Here is a 20,676-nt window from a genome sequence, read left to right on the forward strand (position 1 = left end):
AACTAGTGTATATAATAAAAGAAAAACGGTGTCCATGTGAAAAAATCCATAAATGAATCCTTGGTCAATCCAACGAAAAGAAATTCCAGAGTGAAAGTGAAGAGATGACACCATATACTATCCACCACCAGTGAAAGATGGCCTCTCACCTCATAGCTTAGACCCTTGCGGATCACAAAGCATATCTGTTTAAATCAACAGCTGACAGCCTCCATAGGAAACGGATGGATGAGATTAGCACCACGGATCCAGACCCAAAGACTTTCCAACAGGGATACCACCATATAATTGAAAAGAAAGGGAAAAATCTAGTGCTCTCCGATTGGATTTCTTTTATTAAAAACGAGCAAATAAAAAGTTGCACTCACATGTAAGCACACTCAGTGTGCCGAGTGTCAGGCCTCGTACACACGACAGAGTTTCTCGGCAGAATTCAGCGAGAAACTCGGTCAGAGCCGGATTCTGCCGAGAAACTCTGTCGTGTGTACACTTTCGGCCCGATGGAGCCGCCGAGGAACTCGTCGAGAAAATAGAGAACATGTTCTCTATTTTCTCGTTGTTCTATGGGAGAACTCGGCCCGCCGAGCTACTCGGCGGCTTCAGGGCTGAACTCGCCGAGGAACTCGACATGTTTGGCACGTCGAGTTCCTCGGCCGTGTGTACGAGGCCTCAGCGTAACAGCATGTAAAACCGTCTGTCTGTAATCTGCGGCGGTCGTGGGTGACGTTCTGCGTCACCCACGGCTTGGCGTGTAACAGAGGGGAGGAGCCACGCAGAACGTCACCCACGACCGCCGCAGATTACAGACAGACGGTTTTACATGCTGTTATATGCTATTACGCTGACACTCGGCACACTGAGTGTCCTTACATGTGAATGCAACTTTTTATTTGCTCGTTTTTAATAAAATAAATCCAATCGGAGAGCACTAGATTTTTCCCTTTCTTTTCAATTATATGGTGGTATCCCTGTTGCAAAGTCTTTGGGTCTGGATCCGTGGTGCTAATCTCATCCATCCGTTTCCTATGGAGGCTGTCAGCTGTTGATTTAAACAGATATGCTTTGTGATCCGCAAGGGTCTAAGCTATGAGGTGAGAGGCCATCTTTCACTGGTGGTGGATAGTATATGGTGTCATCTCTTCACTTTCACTCTGTAATTTCTTCTCGTTGGATTGACCGAGGATTTATTTATTTGTTTATTCATTTATGGATTTTTTCACATGGACACTTTTTCTTTTATTATATACACTAGTTATTGTGTATTCTTTCACTTTATGTATTTATTTTAATGTTGTCTAATTGCGCTGCACTGTTTACATTATATAGCTATATTTTAAAGACTGACCAATCATTTATTCCTAAAGTTGCTTCTTCTTTTCACAAGAGTCAGAACATCATACTACCTTCCTTCTGCAATAAACCTGCAAATCGCAAAGTGGAACAACTACACCGGCTAGACGTAAGAAGATGCCTCCTAGCCTATCTGGAAGTGACTAAAAGCTTTAGAACATCGGAGGCCCTGTTTTTTCTTTTTTCAGGAAATCGGAAGGGAAAGCAGGCTTCCAAAGGAACAATAGCCAGGTGGATTAAGATGGCCATCATGGAAGGGTACAAAACTCTGCACTTGGACCCTCCACAAGGCTTGAAGGCACACTCTACAAGAGCGTTAGCCACGTCCTGGGCAGAAAGAGCCGGTGCTACCCCGGATCAGATATGCAAGGCTGCCACATGGTCAAGCATGTCCACGTTCATTCGACACTATCGATTGGACATCTTAAGTGATCAAGATCAAGCCTTTGGGAGGAAAGTCCTCCAAGCAGTGGTCCCACCCTAAGCTGGTGAGTACTTGCTCATCCTCTCAAGGGCTGTCCTGGAAGACGCCTTGGGAAAATCAGAGTTAGACTTACTGTTAACTCTGTTTCCAGGAGTCTTCCAGGACAGCACGTTCCCACCCTATTTTTGAGTAGGTATATGTACATAGATAAAATAAATTGTATGTACGGTATTAACTGTATTTCAGCTCCGTCCTTCGGTTCTTGGATAAAACTCACCATATGCCTGAGGGACCGCCTTTTAAAGAGCTGGAGGTGATGTGTTTCCTGTCCAGGGAGGAGCTCTATCTCTCAAGGGGCTGTCCTGGAAGACTCCTGGAAATAGAGTTACCCGGTAAGTCTAACTCTGATTTTCCTCCAGATCAAGTCTCTAAAAAGATATTCTATTTTTCTAAACCCAAAAATCCATATGGGTGAGTTATTAAACACGTAAAGTAATTGCGGGGCCCAAATCATTTTGATAATATTTGCTCTTCCTATCACCGTCGGAGGTAACTTACACCAACTTTAGCATTTATCCTTAAATTTTGTTAATAGAGGTTTCAAATTCCAATTAATATAGTCTTTTACATTCCGAGAGATCTCTATCCCCAAATATTTCACTGTATCCTTAATTTGAATTTTAGAGGCTTATAAAGGTGGGTTTTAACTCATCTAGTGGTAATAAAATGGATGTATCCCACTTAATCTGGAAGCCCGAAAATAGCCCAAATATGGAGATAAGGATCATAAATTCCGTTAATGAATTTGAGGTATTTCCCAGCAAAATAAGAGAGTCATCTGCATACAGGGCTACTTTATCCTCTCTACCTGCCTATCGAAACCCAACTATATTTGTTGATTGTCTAATGGCAAGGGCAAGAGGCTCCACTGCTATAACAAACAGTAGTGGCGACGGGGGACAAACCTGTCTTGTCCCTCTAGATCAGGGGTCCTCAAACTACGGCCCTCCAGTCGTTCAGGAACTACAATTCCCATCATGCCTAGTCATGTCTGTGAATGTCAGAGTTTTACAATGCCTCATGGGACTTGTAGTTCCGCAACAGCTGGAGGGCCGTAGTTTGAGGATCCCTGCTCTAGATAATGTAAACGGGCTGGATCGTGCATTATACATTTTTACCCTTGCTTTAAGGCCACTATATAATATTTTAAAAATCCCGGTCCTATTCCAAAAGCCTCCAATACGGCCCATAAGTATTCCCACTCCACCATATCAAAGGCTTTTTGGGCATCTAAGCATAATATTGTTCTAGATCCCATATTTTCCATAGGCAATTTTAAATTCAAAGATAGCCTGCGAATGTTTATTGTGGCTGCTCTCTTTGGGATAAAACCTGTTTGATCCTCTTGTATGAAACTGTTAATGTAATTTGATAGCCTCTTCGACACCTTTGACTCATAAAGTGAGGTATAGAAGTCAACCAATATCTTCTGAATGCTGCCTGTATCATACCCCACCACTCCTTCAGGGTCTTTGACTGCAGAGATAGTTATCGGGCCCTCTTGTGCCTGAGCTATAACCGCCAGCATACGACCCACCTGTTCCCCCATCTTATAATGTTTTTGAAAGAATCTTCTATTTTCTTCTTTAAAGTGGTTGTAAACCCTTATTTTTCACTTTTACCTACAGGTAGGCCTATAATACGGCTTACCTGTAGGTATAAAGAATATCTCCTAAACCTGTATCATCAACTAGGACCCCAGGTCCTTTTCCATCCTAGATTCCCCCAGAGCTTAACCCCCTAGTGAGTAGATTGCATTCATATATTTTGCCACCCAAATGAATTATTTTTAATTTTTCTACATCAAATCTGATTTGCCATGTAGTTGCCCATCCCATTCATTTGTTAAGATCTTCTTGCAAGGTTTGCACATCCTGCGGAGAAATTGTTTTCCTGCTTAGCTTAGTGACGTCCGTAAATACAGAGATTGAGCTGTTTACCCCATCCTTCAGGTCGTTTATGAACATATTAAATAGGATTGGTCCCAGCAGAGAACCCTGTGGGACCCCACTTCCCACCCCTGACCATTCCGAGTAGTCCCCATTTTTTACCAACCTCTGAACTCGCCCTTGTAGCCAGTTTTCAGTCCATGTACTAACCTTATGGTCCATACCAACGTTTATGGGGAACTGTGTCAAATGCTTTTTGCAAAATCAAGATACACCACTGGCCTTCCTTTATCTAGATGGCAGCTCACCTCCTTATAGAAGGTAATTTAGATTTGTTTGGCAAGAACAATTCTTCTTGAATCCATGCTGATTACTGCCAATGATACAGTTTTCATTACTAACATCTTGTATATAGTCCCAAGAGCTTGCATACTAGTGATGTTAATCTAACTGGTCTGTAATTCCCAGGGATGTATTTTGGCCCTTTTTTAAATATTGGTGCTCCATTGGCTTTTCTCCAATCAGCTGGCACCATTCCAGTCAGTAGACTGTTGGTAAAAATTAGGGACAATGGTCTGGCAATTACTTGACTGAGTTCCCTAAGTACCCTCGGGTGCAAGCCATCTGGTGCCTGTGATTTAATAATGTTACGTTTCCCAATTAGTTTTCTAATTCTGTCCTCTGTTAGCCATAAGGGTGCTTCCTGTGATGTGTTATGAGGACAAACCCTTCAGTTTTGGTTACTGAAGCCCCCCGATTCCCTTGTGAAGTCTGAGGAGAAGAATAAATGCAATACCTTCGCCAACTCCCCATCCTTTGTAACCAGATGTCCTTCCTCATTCTTTATGGGGCTAATATGGTCTGTCTTCCCTTTTTTACTGTTTATACACTTGAAGAATTTATTGGGATTTGTTTTGCTCTCCTCCGCTATGTGTCTTTCGTGTTCTATCTTAGCTGCCCTAATTGCCACCTTACATATCTTGTTGCATTCTTTGTAAAGTCTGAATGCTGATGATGATCCCCCAGCCTTGTATTTTTTGAAGACCTTCTCCTTTGCTTTTATTTGCATTTTTTCATTACAGTTCAGCCATCTAGGACTTTTTTCGCTCTTTTAATAGTATTTCCCAATGGGATGCACTGGCTAATGCCCTTATTTAATATGCTCTTAAAGCAAACCAATCTCTCCTCCATGTTCTTTGTTTATAAGATATTATCCCAATTTATATCCTCTAGAAAGGTTTGTAGTTTAGGGAAGTTTGTTCTTTTGAAATTCAATATCTTTGTTTTCCCCTTGTGTTTCCTATTTGTGTGATTTGTACTGAAGCCAATTGACCTGTGATCGCTGTTTCCTAAATTGCCTTATATTTCCACATCTGTGATCAGGTCTGTATTGTTGGTAATCAGATCTAGTAACGCCTTGTTTCTAGTTTGTGTATCTACCATCTGACCCATGAAATTGTCCTGCAAGACATTTAGGAACTGGCGAGCCATAGACGAATGCGTGGTTCCCTCCACCCAGTCTTTGTCTGGATAATTCAAATCCCCCATTATGATAACACTTCCCATCCTTGCTGCTAATCCAAATTGTGATAGAAGGTCCATCTCCCCCTCCTCCCTCAGGTTAGTGGGCCTATAGCATACTTGCAGTACTAATTTACCCTTAGCTTCATCCCTTTGGCGCTATACCCACAAGGATTCCTGCCTAGCTCCCTTATTGATGTCATTGCTCACATTCACTTGTACATTATTCTTGATATATATGCATACCCCTCCCCCTTTTTTACCCTCTTTTTCCTGCGATAAAGAGAATACCCTTGAATAGTTGACGGCCAATCATGAGAGCTGTTGAACCAGGTCTCTGAAATTCCCACAAAATCGAAATCCTCCTCGTTCAATAATATCTCTGTTTTACCCATCTTGTCCGCCAGGCTCCTGGCATTGGTGAACATGCCACATAGTGCCATGGCTGTGTGTTGAGTTATTTTGAGGGGACAGCAAATTTACACTGTTACATTTACTACTTTACATTGTAGAAAAGTGTAATTTCTTCAGTGTTGTCACATAAGATATAATAAAATATTTACAAAAATGTGAGGGGTGTACTCACTTTCGTGAGACACTGTATGTGGATATATCTTGAGAGCAGCTATCACTGATTTTATATATTATCTTGTTAGATTGTGACACGATTATTTGTATGGTGACCAGTGGCCACTGGTGCTGTAAATTTTGTGGGGGGGAGGGTGGAGTTGGCGGGTGGATTGTTTGGCCCCCCTCCCCCCCACAAAATTTTACAGCACCAGTGGCCACTGGTCACCATACAAATAATCGTGTCACAATCTAACAAGATAATATATAAAATCAGTGATAGCTGCTCTCTGCCGTCGGTCGGATCAGCCACATCAACACCCCCCCAGTCAGTCGGATGGATCACTCGCACCCCACTCCATCTAAAGGGTGGCGGCTTCACCAGCCGTCTCCTCCGGCTTTATGCCAGCTTCCCCTGCATCTCCTATACCTCTTCTCCTCCTGGCCAATCGGGTCTCAGGACCAGCTTCCTGATTGGCCGGGAGGAGAATCGGGAAGACAATCGCGAATATTAATTCTCTATTGTCACACAACTGGGTGGGCTCAGGGTGTAGTGCTCTGCTCCCAGAGTCCACCCTTTTATTGAAGCCAGATAGAGCATCCAGCTCTGTGCAGCAAAAGTGGAAATTGATGGTTCAGAAAAACCATTTAACATTGAAATTATAAGATTTTGTTCATTCAGTTAAAACTTTATCCTAAAAGGAAAGAAAAAACTTATTTTTTTGGTAATTTATTTCAAATCTACAACACCAATAAAAACAGAAAACATACTGCAATATATTACATTTTTGTTTTTGGGATTAGAAACTCTCTAACCACTTCAGCCCCGGACCATTTTGCTGGTCAAAGACCAGGCCACTTTTTGCGATTCGGCACTGCGTTGCTTTAACTGACAATTGCGTGGCCGTGCGACCTGGCTCCCAAACATGACGTCCTTTTTTTCCCCACAAATAGAGCTTTCTTTTGGTGGTAATTGATCACCTCTGCAGTTTTTATTTTTTGCACTATAAACAAAAATAGAGAGACAATTTTGAAAATAAATCAATATTTTTTTACTTATTGCTATAATAAATATCCCCAAAAAAATATATATATAAAAAATAAAAAAAATGTTTCCCCTCAGTTTAGGCCGATACATATTTTTCTACATATTTTTGGTAAAAAAAAATCGCAATAAGCGTATATTGATTGGTTTGCGCAAAAAGTTATAGCGTTTACAAAATAGGGGATATAATTATGGCATTTTTATTATTATTATTTTTTTACTAGTAATGGCGGCGATTTTTGATGTGACTGCGACTTTATGGCGGACACATCGGACACTTTTGACCCATTTTTGGGACCGTTGTAATTTTTACAGCAATCGGTGCTATAAAAACGCGCTGATTACTGTGAAAATGACACTGGCAGTAAAGGGGTTAACCACTAGGTGGCGCTGGACTTTAAGGACTCGTCCCTCTTCACCTCTTGAAGAATTGGAACTTTTGAGGAGTAGGTACCCAATTTTGACAGGTACCCACTCCCACTTGCGCTCCGACCGCCTAGGTGAACGGAGCAGAAGTTCTCCTCCCTCCTGCAGTCTTCTGGGACATGTAACAGGCCTCAGAAGACTGCATCCGCCATTCACGATGCACAGCGAGCACCCAGCTGTGAAGTCGCAAGCTGTCACAGCTGTGTGAATATAGTGAAGATATCGGCCCTGAGGAAAAAAGACATTGATTGAAACCGACTGGGGTGAGCACACTGCTGGATTGTTGGACAGGTGAGTGGCTGTTTTTTTAAAAATTAGCAGCTAAAGTTTTTGTAGCTACTGACTTAAATTTTTTTCACAGGAGACTGGAACTTCACTTTAAAGATAAATAGCCAGTATTATATTTTAGGATTTACAGGAGCACCTTGCAGCACACCTGACCATATCACATCATGCAATCAGAAAAAAAAAAACATATGTTTACCAATAATTGCTTTCATTATGATCTTTTAGCATTAAAACAGCTCAGTTTTTCACAGATTTTTAAATGTACACAGTTTTTCTCTTCCCATTTTTTCACATGTTGGAAATGTGCAGTGTAAAAAATTAGGTCAGTGCTGGAATATTATTTCTAAATAACTAAGCATCATTAGTTCACTATTCTTCATCCTTTTACAGGCACAGGTCCTCAACTGGATATTGTAATGAAATGCGCACAACTGGTGGAACGAATGTACACTCATATTGCAGCGAAAACAGAGGAATTCACAGTTTTTTCTTCTTTCATGGTTTCACAGTATGTTAATGAGCTACAAAAGGTATGACCACATTTTTTTTTTATTAAGTGTTAAATTGAAAGTGAACATGCTTAAAACAACTGCTTCCCCCTCCCCCTACCTATGCTGTACAGTGCTGGTAAAAAAAGATATCTGTGCACATACTTTATTTCAGTTCACTCTGGTCCAGTCATGTAACGCAGGAGCTCTGACTCTTAAAGATAAAAAATTGCACCGCGCTAAAAATATTAACCGGTTCCCGACTGGCTCACGCAGATATACTGCGGCAGAATGGCTCTCCTGGGCGAAATCCCATACATATATGTCTTTGTCGGAGGCACGCACCCGTTGCACAATGGGGGAACCCGATCCGCGTGGCCGGCTGGCGCGATCGTGTGCACGTGAGTCCGGGAGGGGAGTGTGCTTTACATTTATTTTCCACAGTGTGCCTTTTACATTTTTTTTTGCCATCACAGAGGATGAGCAACATCTTATGATAGCAAGAGCTGTCACAGGTCCTCTTTTTATGGAGAGATCTGGGGGCCTAATAGATTATATCTCTCCTCTGGCCTCCAAAGCAGCCTAATCAACCGAGATAAATTTGATCATTCTAAGAGTGGTGAAGAATACACCAAATTCATGTAACTGTCTAGAACTTATACTTGAATTTGGCTCGTGCTGTGCCATTTTTAGGTCTTAATTAGCTCCACTTTTGAATTTGCTCATTTAATGTAACACAATGTAGAAATGGCGCATTCACTGGGACATGATGTAAAAGATTGCATTTTAGAACTACCTGATTTGGGTGCACGAGTCACTGTTAGAACAAAAAGTGTCGCAAATGCTTTATAAATTTGGGGCACACAGTGGGAGGAACAACATTCCTCTCAGTACGTACAGGGAAGCTAATGCCGTCGGTTGGATTGGTCTTGGGCTTGATGGTGGAAAGGGAAAGCCTGGAAAAATTAAATCACCTTTACCACTTAGACCCCTTTCACACTGAGGAGTTTTTCAGGCAGTACAGCTCTAAAAATAGCGCTGCTATACCGCCTGAAAAACTCCTGCCCAGCAACCTCAATGTGAAAGCCGGAGGGCTTTCACACTGAGCCGATGCGCTGGCAGGAGAGAAAAAAATCTCCTGCTAGCAGCATCTTTAGAGCCGTGAGAGGAGCGGTATGTATACCGCTCCTTCACCGCTCCTTCCCATTTAAAACAATGGGAAACCACGGCAATACCGCCCGCAATGCGCCTCTGCTGAGGCGCATTGCAGGCGGTATTAACCCTTTATTGGCCGCTAGCAGGGGTTAATACTGCCCCACTATCAGCTGAATCCCGCGGCAAATCCGACGGTATCGCGCCGCTATTTTTAGCAGCGCTATACCGCCACTGCGGCCCCCGCCCCAGTGTGAAAGGGGCCTTTGGGAATCGCCTCCTGAGAAAACTGGTATTCTGGTTGTAGCCTCAATCTTGATCCTGGTATAACTACCTCAATACGAGGCCGTTTAAATACAGTTGTGCTCATAAGTTTAAATACATACAGAATTTATGATTTCTTGCCCATTTTTCAGAGAATATGAATGATAACACACCCTTAGACACACCCTTCAGGGTGTATGTAGCGCTGTAAAGAAATATTAAAATCAATCAATCAATCAATAACACAAAAACTTTTCTTTCACTCATGGTTAGTGTTTGGCTGAAGCCATTTATTATCAATCAACTGTGTTTACTCTTTTTAAATCATTATCACAACAGAAACTACCCAAATGACCCTGATCAAAAGTTTACATACCCATGTATACCGTGTATTGCGCCCCCTTTAACATCAATGACAGCTTGAAGTATTTTCTGGCATTTGTAGATGAGGCTCTTTATCCTCTCAGATGGTAAAGCTGCCCATTCCTCTTGGCAAAAAGCCTCCAGTTCCTGTAAATTCTTGGGCTGTCTTGCATTACCTGCATGTTTGAGATCTCCCCAGAGTGGCTCAATGATATTGAGGTCAGGAGACTGAGATGGCCACTCCAGAACCTTTACTTTATTCTGCTGTAGCCAATGACAGGTCAACTTGGCCTTGTGTTTTGGATCATTGTCATGTTGGAATGTCCAAGTTTGTCCCATGCGCAGCTTCCTGGCTGATGAATGCAAATGTTCCTCCAGTATTTTTTGATAACATCTTGCCATCAATTTTGACCAAATTTCTTGTGCCTTTGTAGCTCACACGTCCCTAAAACATCAGCAATCCACCTCCATGTTTCACATTAGGAATGGTGTACCTTTCATCATAGGCCTTGTTGACTCCTCTTCAAATGAAACGATTATGGTTGTGGCTAAAAAGCTAAATTTTGGTCTCATCACTCCAAATGACTTTGTGCCAGAAGGTTTGAGGCTTGTCTCTGTGCTGTTTAGCGTATTGTAAGCGAAATACTTTTGACATTTGCATAGTAACGACTTTATTCTGGCCACTCGACCATGCAGCCCATCTTTCTTCAAGTGCTTCCTTATTATGCATCTTGAAACAGCCACACCACATGTTTTCAGAGAGTCCTGCATTTCACCTGAAGTTATTTGTGGGGGTTTTTTTGCATCCCAAACAATTTTCCTGGCAATTGTGGCTGAAATTCTAGTTTGTCTACCTGACCCTGGTTTGGTTTCAACAGAACCCCTCATTTTCCACTTCTTGATTAGAGATTGGCTTCTCAATTCTTTGGATATCTTTGTATATCCCTTTCCTGTTTTGTATCGTTCAACTACCTTTTCCTAAAGATCCTTTATTAATTATTTTGCTATCCCCATGACTCAGAATCCAGAAACATGCAATGAAATATGCAATGGTCACATGGTGCTCGGTGGAGATTTTAATCTGACCGCCCATCCCGCTTTAGACCGAAGTAGAATCTCCACCTCCTCCAAAGCCTTCTCTAAATCCATCAACCGATATATCAATAAACTACAACTAATTGACTCCTGGAGAGCCCACAACATGGGCATCAAGGCTTATACTCACTATTCCCACCCCCATGATTGTTATGCTAGACTTGACTACATATTCTGTACTCCGATACTCTTAGCTAGTTCCTCCCATGCACACATACACCCATGCCCTTGGTCTGACCATAACATCACTTCATTCGACACTTCCTACATAGGCCTCTCCCCCTCACCATACAACTGGCGCCTTAATGACTCCCTTCTGACGGACCCATTGAACAAAAGGCACCATCTCCACCCACATAGAAAATTACTTTCTGGAGAATAACAATGATGAAACCCCTCCCACGTCTCTCTGGGTTGCTCACAAGGCTGTTCTTCGTGGTCACATCATTAATCTAGCAGCGACTAAGAATCGAGAGAGACTGGTTGAAATCAAAAGTCTTACCAATAACTTAAATAGACTTTATCACAATCTCCAACAGTCCCCCACACAGGATATCACCAATCAGATTCAAACTAAATGTCAGGCCCTGGACCTCATTTTATCTGCCAACACCGAAAAATTCCTTAGGTTCTCTAAAGCCAAATTTCTTTTGCACAGCAACTCCCCCTCGACTATGTTTTCCAAGAACCTGAATCAAGATAGCAAACCTACTCATATTTACAAACTTAGAGACAATAACGGAAACCTAATCACACACCCACAGGAAGTTTTAAAGACTTTCACTTCCTTCTACAAAGATCTTCTGTCCCCCCCCCCCCCCCAAAACCAACCAAACGCCTCCTCTAAGTCATGGTTGGACGGTCTACAACTCCCCTCCCTAAAACAACATCAGATTGACTCCCTAAACACGCCCTGCACAGAAGAAGAAATCTCCCAAATCATCACATCCTTGAAAACCTCCACAGCCCCCGGCCCAGATGGCTTTACATCCTCCTATTATAAAAAATGTGCCCCTCTTTTGACCCCCAACTTTAAGACATTATTTAATCATATTCTAGATGGTAACTATTTTCCGGATGAAATGCTAGTAGCTAACCTCTCCCTGATCCCCAAGCCCAATATGGACCATACACATCCCCAAAATTATCGCCCCATTTCGGTCCTGAATAACGACCTGAAAATCTTTGGTAGAGTTCTCGCGGATAGACTAGCGAAAGTTATTTCTCCCCTGATATATGCTGACCAAACTGGTTTTATACCAGGTAGGCAGATAGGTGATAACATCAGGCTAGTTTCCGACATCATCCAAGACGCCAATTTGCACTCTAGACAAGCATGTCTCCTCAGCCTAGACATACATAAGGCGTTTGACAGCGTCAGCTGGTCATATATGAATCACCTGCTCCCTAGGTTCGGGATCTCGGACAACTTCCTTCAGGGTTTCAATGCCCTATATGATTCACCCTAGACCCGTATTAGAATTCCCGGTAGCAACTCAGAATTTTTCCCACCGGGCCGTGGAACAAGACAGGGTTGCCCTCTATCCCCGCTCTTGTTCGCCTTAGCTATCGAGCCCCTAGCTCAAGCCATCAGATCCAACCCAGACATTAAGGGCTACTCCAAAGACCAATACGAATTCAAGATTAGCTCATTAATGAACTCAACACTTTCTATGATATCTCGGGCCTAAAAATTAATACCAATAAATGTTCAGCCCTTCTCCTAAATCTCCACCAAAACTTACAAACCCTTTTACAAGCCAATTTCCCATTTGTGTGGTGTCCTCTCTCCTTTAAATACCTAGGTGTTAACATTACCTCCTCACATAAGTTCTTATACAAGGCTAACTACCCTTCCCTTATAGCACATATCAGCTCTCTCCTTAATACTTGGTCCTCTTACCACATTTCCTTTTTAGGTAGAATATGTGCCATAAAAATGAATATCATCCCTAAGCTCCTTTATTATTTCCGCACCCTTCCCATCAATATATCAAAATCCAAATTAGACTCTCTTCAGAGGGTGATCAATAAGTTCATTTGGGCAGATAAAAAACCCAGATACAGTTATGCCCTATTACATAGACTGCAGTCTAAAGGTGGATTGGGTCTTCCCAACTTATGGCATTACTTTCTTGCTGCTAGGCTCTCAACTATCCCAATGGTTTTCCTCCTCCCAAGATATACCCTGGAAAAAATTTGAATCCATCTCAGTTCAACCATTCCACCTTCAAGGTATTCTATGCTCTAACTACACTCTTTACCGCCATCTTCTAAAACATAATTCCATTGTGGCCCACCTCTTTCAACTTTGGCTCAAAATCAAAGATACCTATGTACTATCCTCTCCCGTCTCCCCAATGACATCCTTCCTGGGCGACCCTAGACTTAATCTTGCCTACTCTAATAGACCCTTATTTTCGCTATGGATAAACAGTGGCCTCACCACTTTGAAATCCTTACAATCCAAATTGGTTTTTAGGTCCTTTATCTCGCTACAAAAAGAATATAACCTCCCTAATACAGAATACAAACGCTACCAACTAATCAAATCTTTCTATGATACACATTTCTCATTATCCATTTCCTCAACTAACACACTATTCAAAAGAATTTGCCTTACATCATCTAGAGACAGAGGAATGATATCCAAGCTTTATCACTATCTCAATGACATAGCCCTACAGGAGAAGTCTAACCCGATGCTACACTGGGGAAAAGATTTGGGATGCACTATCCCAACGGAAACATGGTACTCTATGGCAGAGAACCTCCGTAAATGTAACAGAGCTATTTCGTTTAGAGAAACCCCATTGAAGATCTTTTCCAGATGGTACCTTACTCCCTCCAAGATTAACCTTTTCTATCCCTCGGTATCCCCCAATTGTTTTAGAGGTTGTCTGGCTGAGGGAACCTTACTGCATACATTCTGGAGCTGCCCTATGTTAAGTTGGATTTGGAGTGCAGCCATATCCAGATTTGAGAGATCTTCGGAGCAGAGGATTACCATCTCCCCCCAGATATGCATCCTCTATGCCAAAATCCCTGATATGCCTATCCCATGCTCCAGACTATTTCATTCCCTTTGTAGTTCCATTCAATGGATGATAGCCCTTAATTGGAGGACTAACACTTTGCCTTGGTCACAAGTCCTAGACAGAATGGAAATGCCCAGACTGTCTGAGAGAGTATACCATACACTAAATGACTCTGTCCATCTATTTGACCTCAAATGGTCTTACTGGAATATCGACCAACAGCCATGACCTTTCTACCCTCTCCCTTCCCACCCCCCTCCCCATTGTCCTATATGTGAATCCGTTCTTGCAGACTATATATTGATGCTATGCTGCCTCTCTCCCATATATTTTTACCGTCCATTTTCCCATGTTATGATGTATGACCTGTTACTACCATGCTCCGTTGACATTTTTACAAACTACAATGTTATTTTCTGTATGCAATGACTCTGTTTTTATATCCCTTCAATAAACTTTTGTAAACAAAAAAAGAAATATGCAATGGTCTATCAGGAGTCCAGAATCTCATTGACCTTTTATATATACACACACACACACACACACACACACACACACACACACACACACACACATATACACACACACACACACACACTAATTACAAGCAAACGGATCACAGGTGAGGATGGTTACCTTTAATGGCCATTCAAACCCCTTTGTGTCAACTTGTGTGTATGTTATCAGGCTAAAATCACCAGGGTCATTTGGGTAGTTTCTGTTGTGGATATTTAAAAAGAGTAAACAGTGATAATGAAGAGTGATAGTGAAGAGTGATAATAAATAACTACAGCCAAACACTAACAAAGAGTGAAAGAAAAGTTTGTGTTATCATTCATATTCTCTGAAAAATGGACAAGAAATCATAAATTCTGCCAGGGTATGTAAACTTATGAGCAAAACTGTATGTATGGCGGTGTTGAGTTGGTTAAGGGCATATAGTGTGTGTATGTTTGTTTTATAAACATCTAAAATGTATTCTGTAATTGGATGTGATGATATAACAAGTCTCTTTCTTCTCAGGTTACACTTCAACCTGCTGTGAAGAAGCATCTCACAGGAGGTATCTTTCACATTTTGGACCTGTGTATTGAACGTGATATCAAGTTCCTAAATGCATCCTTACAAATGGGAGTGCGAGAAGTATTCAAAGAACTGTACCAGGAATATACTCACCAACACAAAACAAGAAACCAAGTAGAAGAAAAATATAGAGGATTTTAATGTACAGTTTAAATTTTGCCTTAAAAAGATACAACCATGATGTGCCATGCATGTGGACAAAAAACAAACATTTTTGTTAATGACATAACTTACTTTGAAGTTTGAATTGCTAGTTACAAAATAGAAATCATGCAGCGGTCTCTTTAATACGGTGTACCTATAACTGCACAGTACACAACACTAAATTGATTATAGCAATAATCCTAAATCGGGCCCTGTTCACACTGGTGCGCTTTTGCCATGCTAAAATTTACCTTTTCAGCGAGTCAAATGCAAATTAAAAATAGTTGCATTTAAATTCTATCTGTTCACATCTCTGTGCTGCATTTTTTTAAAGTGCGCTGCATTTTTAAAATGTCCTGTCATTGCATCTTTGGTGCCCTGTTTGATCAAAAATGCACTGTGCGTTTTTAACCACTTCAGCCCCAGAAGGATTTACCCCCCTTCCTGACCAGAGCACTTTTTGCAATTTGGCACTGCGTCGATTTTACTGACAATTGTGCAGTCGTGCGACATTGCACTCAAACAAAATTGAAATAGAGCTTTCTTTTGGTGGTATTTGCTGGTTTTTATTTTTTGCACCATAAACAAAAAAGAGCGACAATTTAAAAAAATATATATTTTTTTACTTTTTGCTATAATAAATATCTCCCAAAAATATATATATATAAAAAAAAAATTCTTCCTCAATTTAGTCCGATATGTATTCTTCAACATATTTTTGGTAAAAAAAAATCACAATAAGCGTATATTGATTGGTTTGCGCAAAAGTTATAGTGTCTACAATATAGGGGATAGATTTATGGTATTTTTTTATATATTTTTTTTTATTAGCAATGGCGGCGATCTGCGATTTTTATCGTGACTGCAACATTGCGATTGACACTATTTTGAGACCAGTGACATTTATACAGCGATCAGTGCTATAAAAATGCACTGATTACTGTGTAACTGACACTGGCAGGGAAGGGGTTAAACAAGGGCAATCAAGGGGTTAACTGTGTTCTAACTGTAGCTGGGATGGGCTACCTAGGACATGACAGAGATCAGTGGGAGTAGTAGATCCCTGTCATGTTGCTAGGCAGAATAGGGAAATTGTTTACATCTCCCTGTTCTGCCTCTCCGTGTCACGACCGCGGGCCACCAGCGGACATCGAGTCCGTGGGACTTGCGGGCATGCTTACGCGGCTAAAGGGGATGTACAGGTACGCCCATTTGCACAGCCGTGCCATTGTGCCGATGTACATAGTCGTGCGCTGGTCGGCAAGTGGTTAAAGTGCATTTATTTGAGTTACATTAAATTTTAACATAACACAATAAAAATGCACTAAAAACGTGATATGCATTTTCAGAAACTGAGAATTGTGTTTGACAACGCACCAGTGTGCACGGGCCCTTTAGTGTATTTTATGTGTACATTTTGTAATTAGTGCACATTTTAGAAGTTAATAAAATGTTGGAAATGACTACAATTTATTGCTTCAGCTGAGCCTAAAGATAAAAGTTTTTTTTTTTTCTTTTTCCCTTTTATAGGTTGAACTAGATGAACTTATGTCTTTTTTTCAACCTGCCTATGTAATCCTCAATAAGAACTATAATGCTGTGGCTTTTGTGTATATTTTGTATAATAAAAACTGGTAACTTCTGGAAATTCTGTATTTTTCCATTGGAGTAATGCGGTTGTATATTTACAATGATAAGTATGCCAACATGTCCATCAAAAACTAAAATAAAACTTGTATTTAACAATAATACAAACTGTAAATGAATGCACCACTCACTATATATCAAAATGTATTGGCCAAAATGTTTAATCCCATACCAAGAAATAATTTTTATTATCATTACAGGTACTTGTATAGCACTGACAACTTAGAGTGGTTTACATATATATTGTATATTTACATTAGCTCCTTCCCTTAAGGAGCTTACAATCCAAGATCCCTAACTCACATTCGTACATACACATACTAGGGTCAATTTTGACAGTGTGGAAGGAAACACCCAATAGAAATCCATGCAGGCACATGGAGAATAAGCAGGTAGTGCCGTGGTTGGGATTCAAACCAATGACCCTAAAGCTTTTTTTTTTCTTACAGCTCCTGAAAAGAACATTCAAAGTACAAACCATTCTTGACTTCATTATATCCACCTTTTTTAAAACTGAACGCTAGCTCTACTTTCAGTCTTGTATATCCTCCTCTTCTGTGCTGAAGTTGCTTACCCTGATTTTACTGCACATCAGGAGCTTCTCACAGTGTGTATAAGAAGCTTCAGCAAGCCAGATAAGGCTGCCTTCATTTCTTGGCTGGAAGATGTCCAGGTTCAGATGACAGCCTGACTTTCCCTGGTCCGCCCAACTTTAAAGAAACACTAAAGATTTAAAAAAAATGTTGTTAAAAGTAACAAACATGTTATACTTACCTCCACAGCTCGTTTTGCACAGAGTGGCCCCCCGAACCTGGCCTTCTGGGGTCCTTCGGCGGCTGTCTCGGCTCCTCCCCGCAAGAATTCATCACCTTCATGCGAGGGAGCAAGGTGGTGAGTTCTTGCGAGCACGCTCCAGTGATACAGCTGGCGGCTATAGCTCGCCGCGTCATTGGATGTGATTGACAGCAGTGCGAGCCAATGGCCAATATTGATGCTACATTGGCTGTTCTCCAATCCGCTAGTACCATTCCAGTCAGTAGACTGCCAGTAAAAATTAGGAACAATGGTCTGGCAATTACTTAACTGAGTTCACCAAGTACCTTCAGGTGCAAGCCATCCGGTCCCGGTGATTTATTAATGTTAAGTTTCTCAAGTCTAAATCTAATTCTGTCCTCTGTTAGCCATGAGGGTGCTTCCTGTGATGTGTCACAAGGATAAACACTGCAGTTTTGGTTACTGAAGCCCCCCCCCCCGATTCCCTCGTGAAGACAGAGAAGAATAAATGCAATACCTTCGCAATCTCCCCATCCTTTATGGGGAGATGGTGAAATCCTTCCTCATTCTTTATGGGGCCAATATGGTCTGTCCTCACTTTTTTTTACTGTTTACACACTTAAATAATTTCTTGGGTTTTCTTTTGCTCTCCTCTGCTGTTTTTCGTGTTCTATCTTGCCGCCCTAATTGCACCCTTATATTTCTTGTTGCCTTTTTTATAAAGTCTGAATGCTGATGATGATCCCTCAACCTCGACCTCAAATTTTTCTTTGTTTTCTCCTAATCAAAAATTGTAAAACCTCCAAACCTTTATCATTAATTAATTAATCCCACCACAAGCTCATCTTGTTTTTTACAATACTCTGTCCAACACGTTGTATCCTTGGTCACATGGATTCTTCAGGGATAAGAGCAATTTGGCCAATTAATTACATGGACACAGATGATGCAACGCTTCGGGTGGAGCCTTGTGATGTCACTTCCGGTGTCTATCAAGAGCAGAAGCGTGGTGAGGAGGCGAGTGTGTCACTACTCCCATTTGTACACTGCGGATATTTTTCTCATTTGATGTAAGCAGATTTTTAATAAACTTGTTATATTTTACTGGCAATACTGCACCATGGATATCTTTGTTCTCTCTGAGTGACGCCTATACAAGAAACAACCTTACTGGAGTGAGCCTGATTAAACTTGTGGGAAGATTAATTGGTGAGCGCATGATGTTCTGATCCTAGGATCATATCTGGAGTAACATCTTGGCTTGGTACCGGAGGGTGTCTTCGCAGATGTATCAGCAGGATGTCCCATCTATCATCTGTTGTGCCTTGTTTGACCTTTTGGTCATTCCTGGAGTTGAGCGGTCAATCTATAAATATTTTCCTTGTTTTTCTGGTGTTGGATAGATGTTTGGTCTCCTATCAAGCTATAGACTAATCTGTCACCTTGTTTACAAACAGAAACTTATTTTTATCATTTTATTTTTCACTTGGACTGTTCTTTTGCACTTTGTTATTATTTGCATTTGACTTTTAGTCAATGCGTATCGTGTTCTTCAATCTTTTTATTGAATAAGCGCACCATTATTCTTTGTTTTTTACATGCTTTAAAAGATTTAGGGGAAGACCATGCAGGATAGAAAAGTGGATTTTTAAGAAATGATAAAAGAGGTATATGGGGAGATTGTAGTCCATTTACTAATTTAAATTTATTCCAAATGGCTAGTGTATATTTAGTTATAGGGATATTGAGTTTTTTTATGGTCGGATGAATTAGCCCATACGAGGTTGGTTATTGAAAGTGTGTAGCAATCTATTGGTTCCAGTGCAACCCAAAGCAGAATTTCACATTTTGCGTGATATTTAGGGATATGGGCTAATTGAGCTGCATGGTAATGAGTGGTAAAATTAAGAAATCCTAGCCCCCCTTTGGGCTTTGGAAGGTAAAGAGTGTGTTTGGGTAGACGGGGTTTCAAGGAGTCCCAAACGAAAGTTAATGCCTTGTGCTGTAGTATTCTGAGAAAGGTATGCTGGAACAGGGATAGGTAAAACTCAAAAAAGATAAAGAATTTTGGCCAGTATAGCCATCATTATTACGTTGATTCTACCTATCTAAGATAATGGTAGAGAGGATAATTGTGTCAAAAGATTAGATATTTCACTCAAAATCGGAGGATAATTGGCAGTGAAAATATCAAAAAGATTGGGTATGAGAGTTATCCCTAGGTAAAGAAGGCGTGAAGTGGACCATGAGAAAGGGAGGGATGTCTGTGCTTGTTGTAAAATATGAGGAGGTAAAGATATATTTAAAGTGACACTAAAGGTTTGTGTTAACATGTCATACTTGCCTCCACTGTGCAGTTCATTTTTCACAGAGATCCACCTGTTCTGGGGTCCCACGGAGGCTCTCATGGCTCCTCCCCACATTAGATAACCCCCTCTGGGAAGCTCTCTTCCGAGGGGGTTACCTTGCGAGCGCGCTCCTGAGTCATACACTCGGCGTCCATAGGATGAAAAGACACGTAGGCTATAGATTTTTGAGAGTTAATAATTAGACCAAATATGTGGGCAAAGTGATCAAGTTTAATTATAAGATTATGAGCAGAAATATGGGGTGATGACATAAAGATTAAGATATCATCAGCATATAGGCAAAGTTTATGTTGGTGACCAGCTAAATCTAGACCTTTAGATGAGGGTTCAGTACAGATTGATTGAGCAAGGGGTTCAAAAAGTAGGGCGAATAAGAGCGTGGAAAGTGGACATGCCTGATGCGCACCCCTACAGATGTCAAATAGGTTTGATTTATATCCAGCATATTTAACATAAGCTTTGGGATTTTTTTATAATGAGGAGACCCAGCTAAGAAAATGAGGGCCAAATCCCCAACACTGCAGGACAAAATGTAGGTAGGGCCATGAAATAGTATCAAATGCTTTTTTGATATCTAAAGATAGGAGACGGGGCATGGCTTTACCGGGGTCTGAATAGGACGCGTTGCCATCCTACCATCCTACTGCAGCATCCTTGGCATCCATCCTCCAGCAGCAGCATCTTGCTCA

The 20,676-nt window shown here is 41.1% G+C and overlaps 1 protein-coding gene across 1 annotated transcript in view; it reads left to right on the forward strand.

Annotated features, from left to right (window-relative positions):
• The window catches only part of URB2 (URB2 ribosome biogenesis homolog), a 154,942-nt gene extending 139,684 nt beyond the window's left edge, over positions 1–15,258 (forward strand). Inside the window, 2 exon segments of the mRNA XM_040350681.1 lie at positions 7,961–8,100; positions 14,994–15,258. Coding sequence (XP_040206615.1) covers positions 7,961–8,100; positions 14,994–15,194 — 341 coding nt within the window. The 3' untranslated portion in view covers positions 15,195–15,258.
• Positions 15,259–20,676: the final 5,418 nt, after the last annotated feature.

The sequence above is a fragment of the Rana temporaria genome, chromosome 4 (assembly GCF_905171775.1).
Source record: "Rana temporaria chromosome 4, aRanTem1.1, whole genome shotgun sequence".
Lineage (NCBI taxonomy): Eukaryota > Metazoa > Chordata > Amphibia > Anura > Ranidae > Rana > Rana temporaria.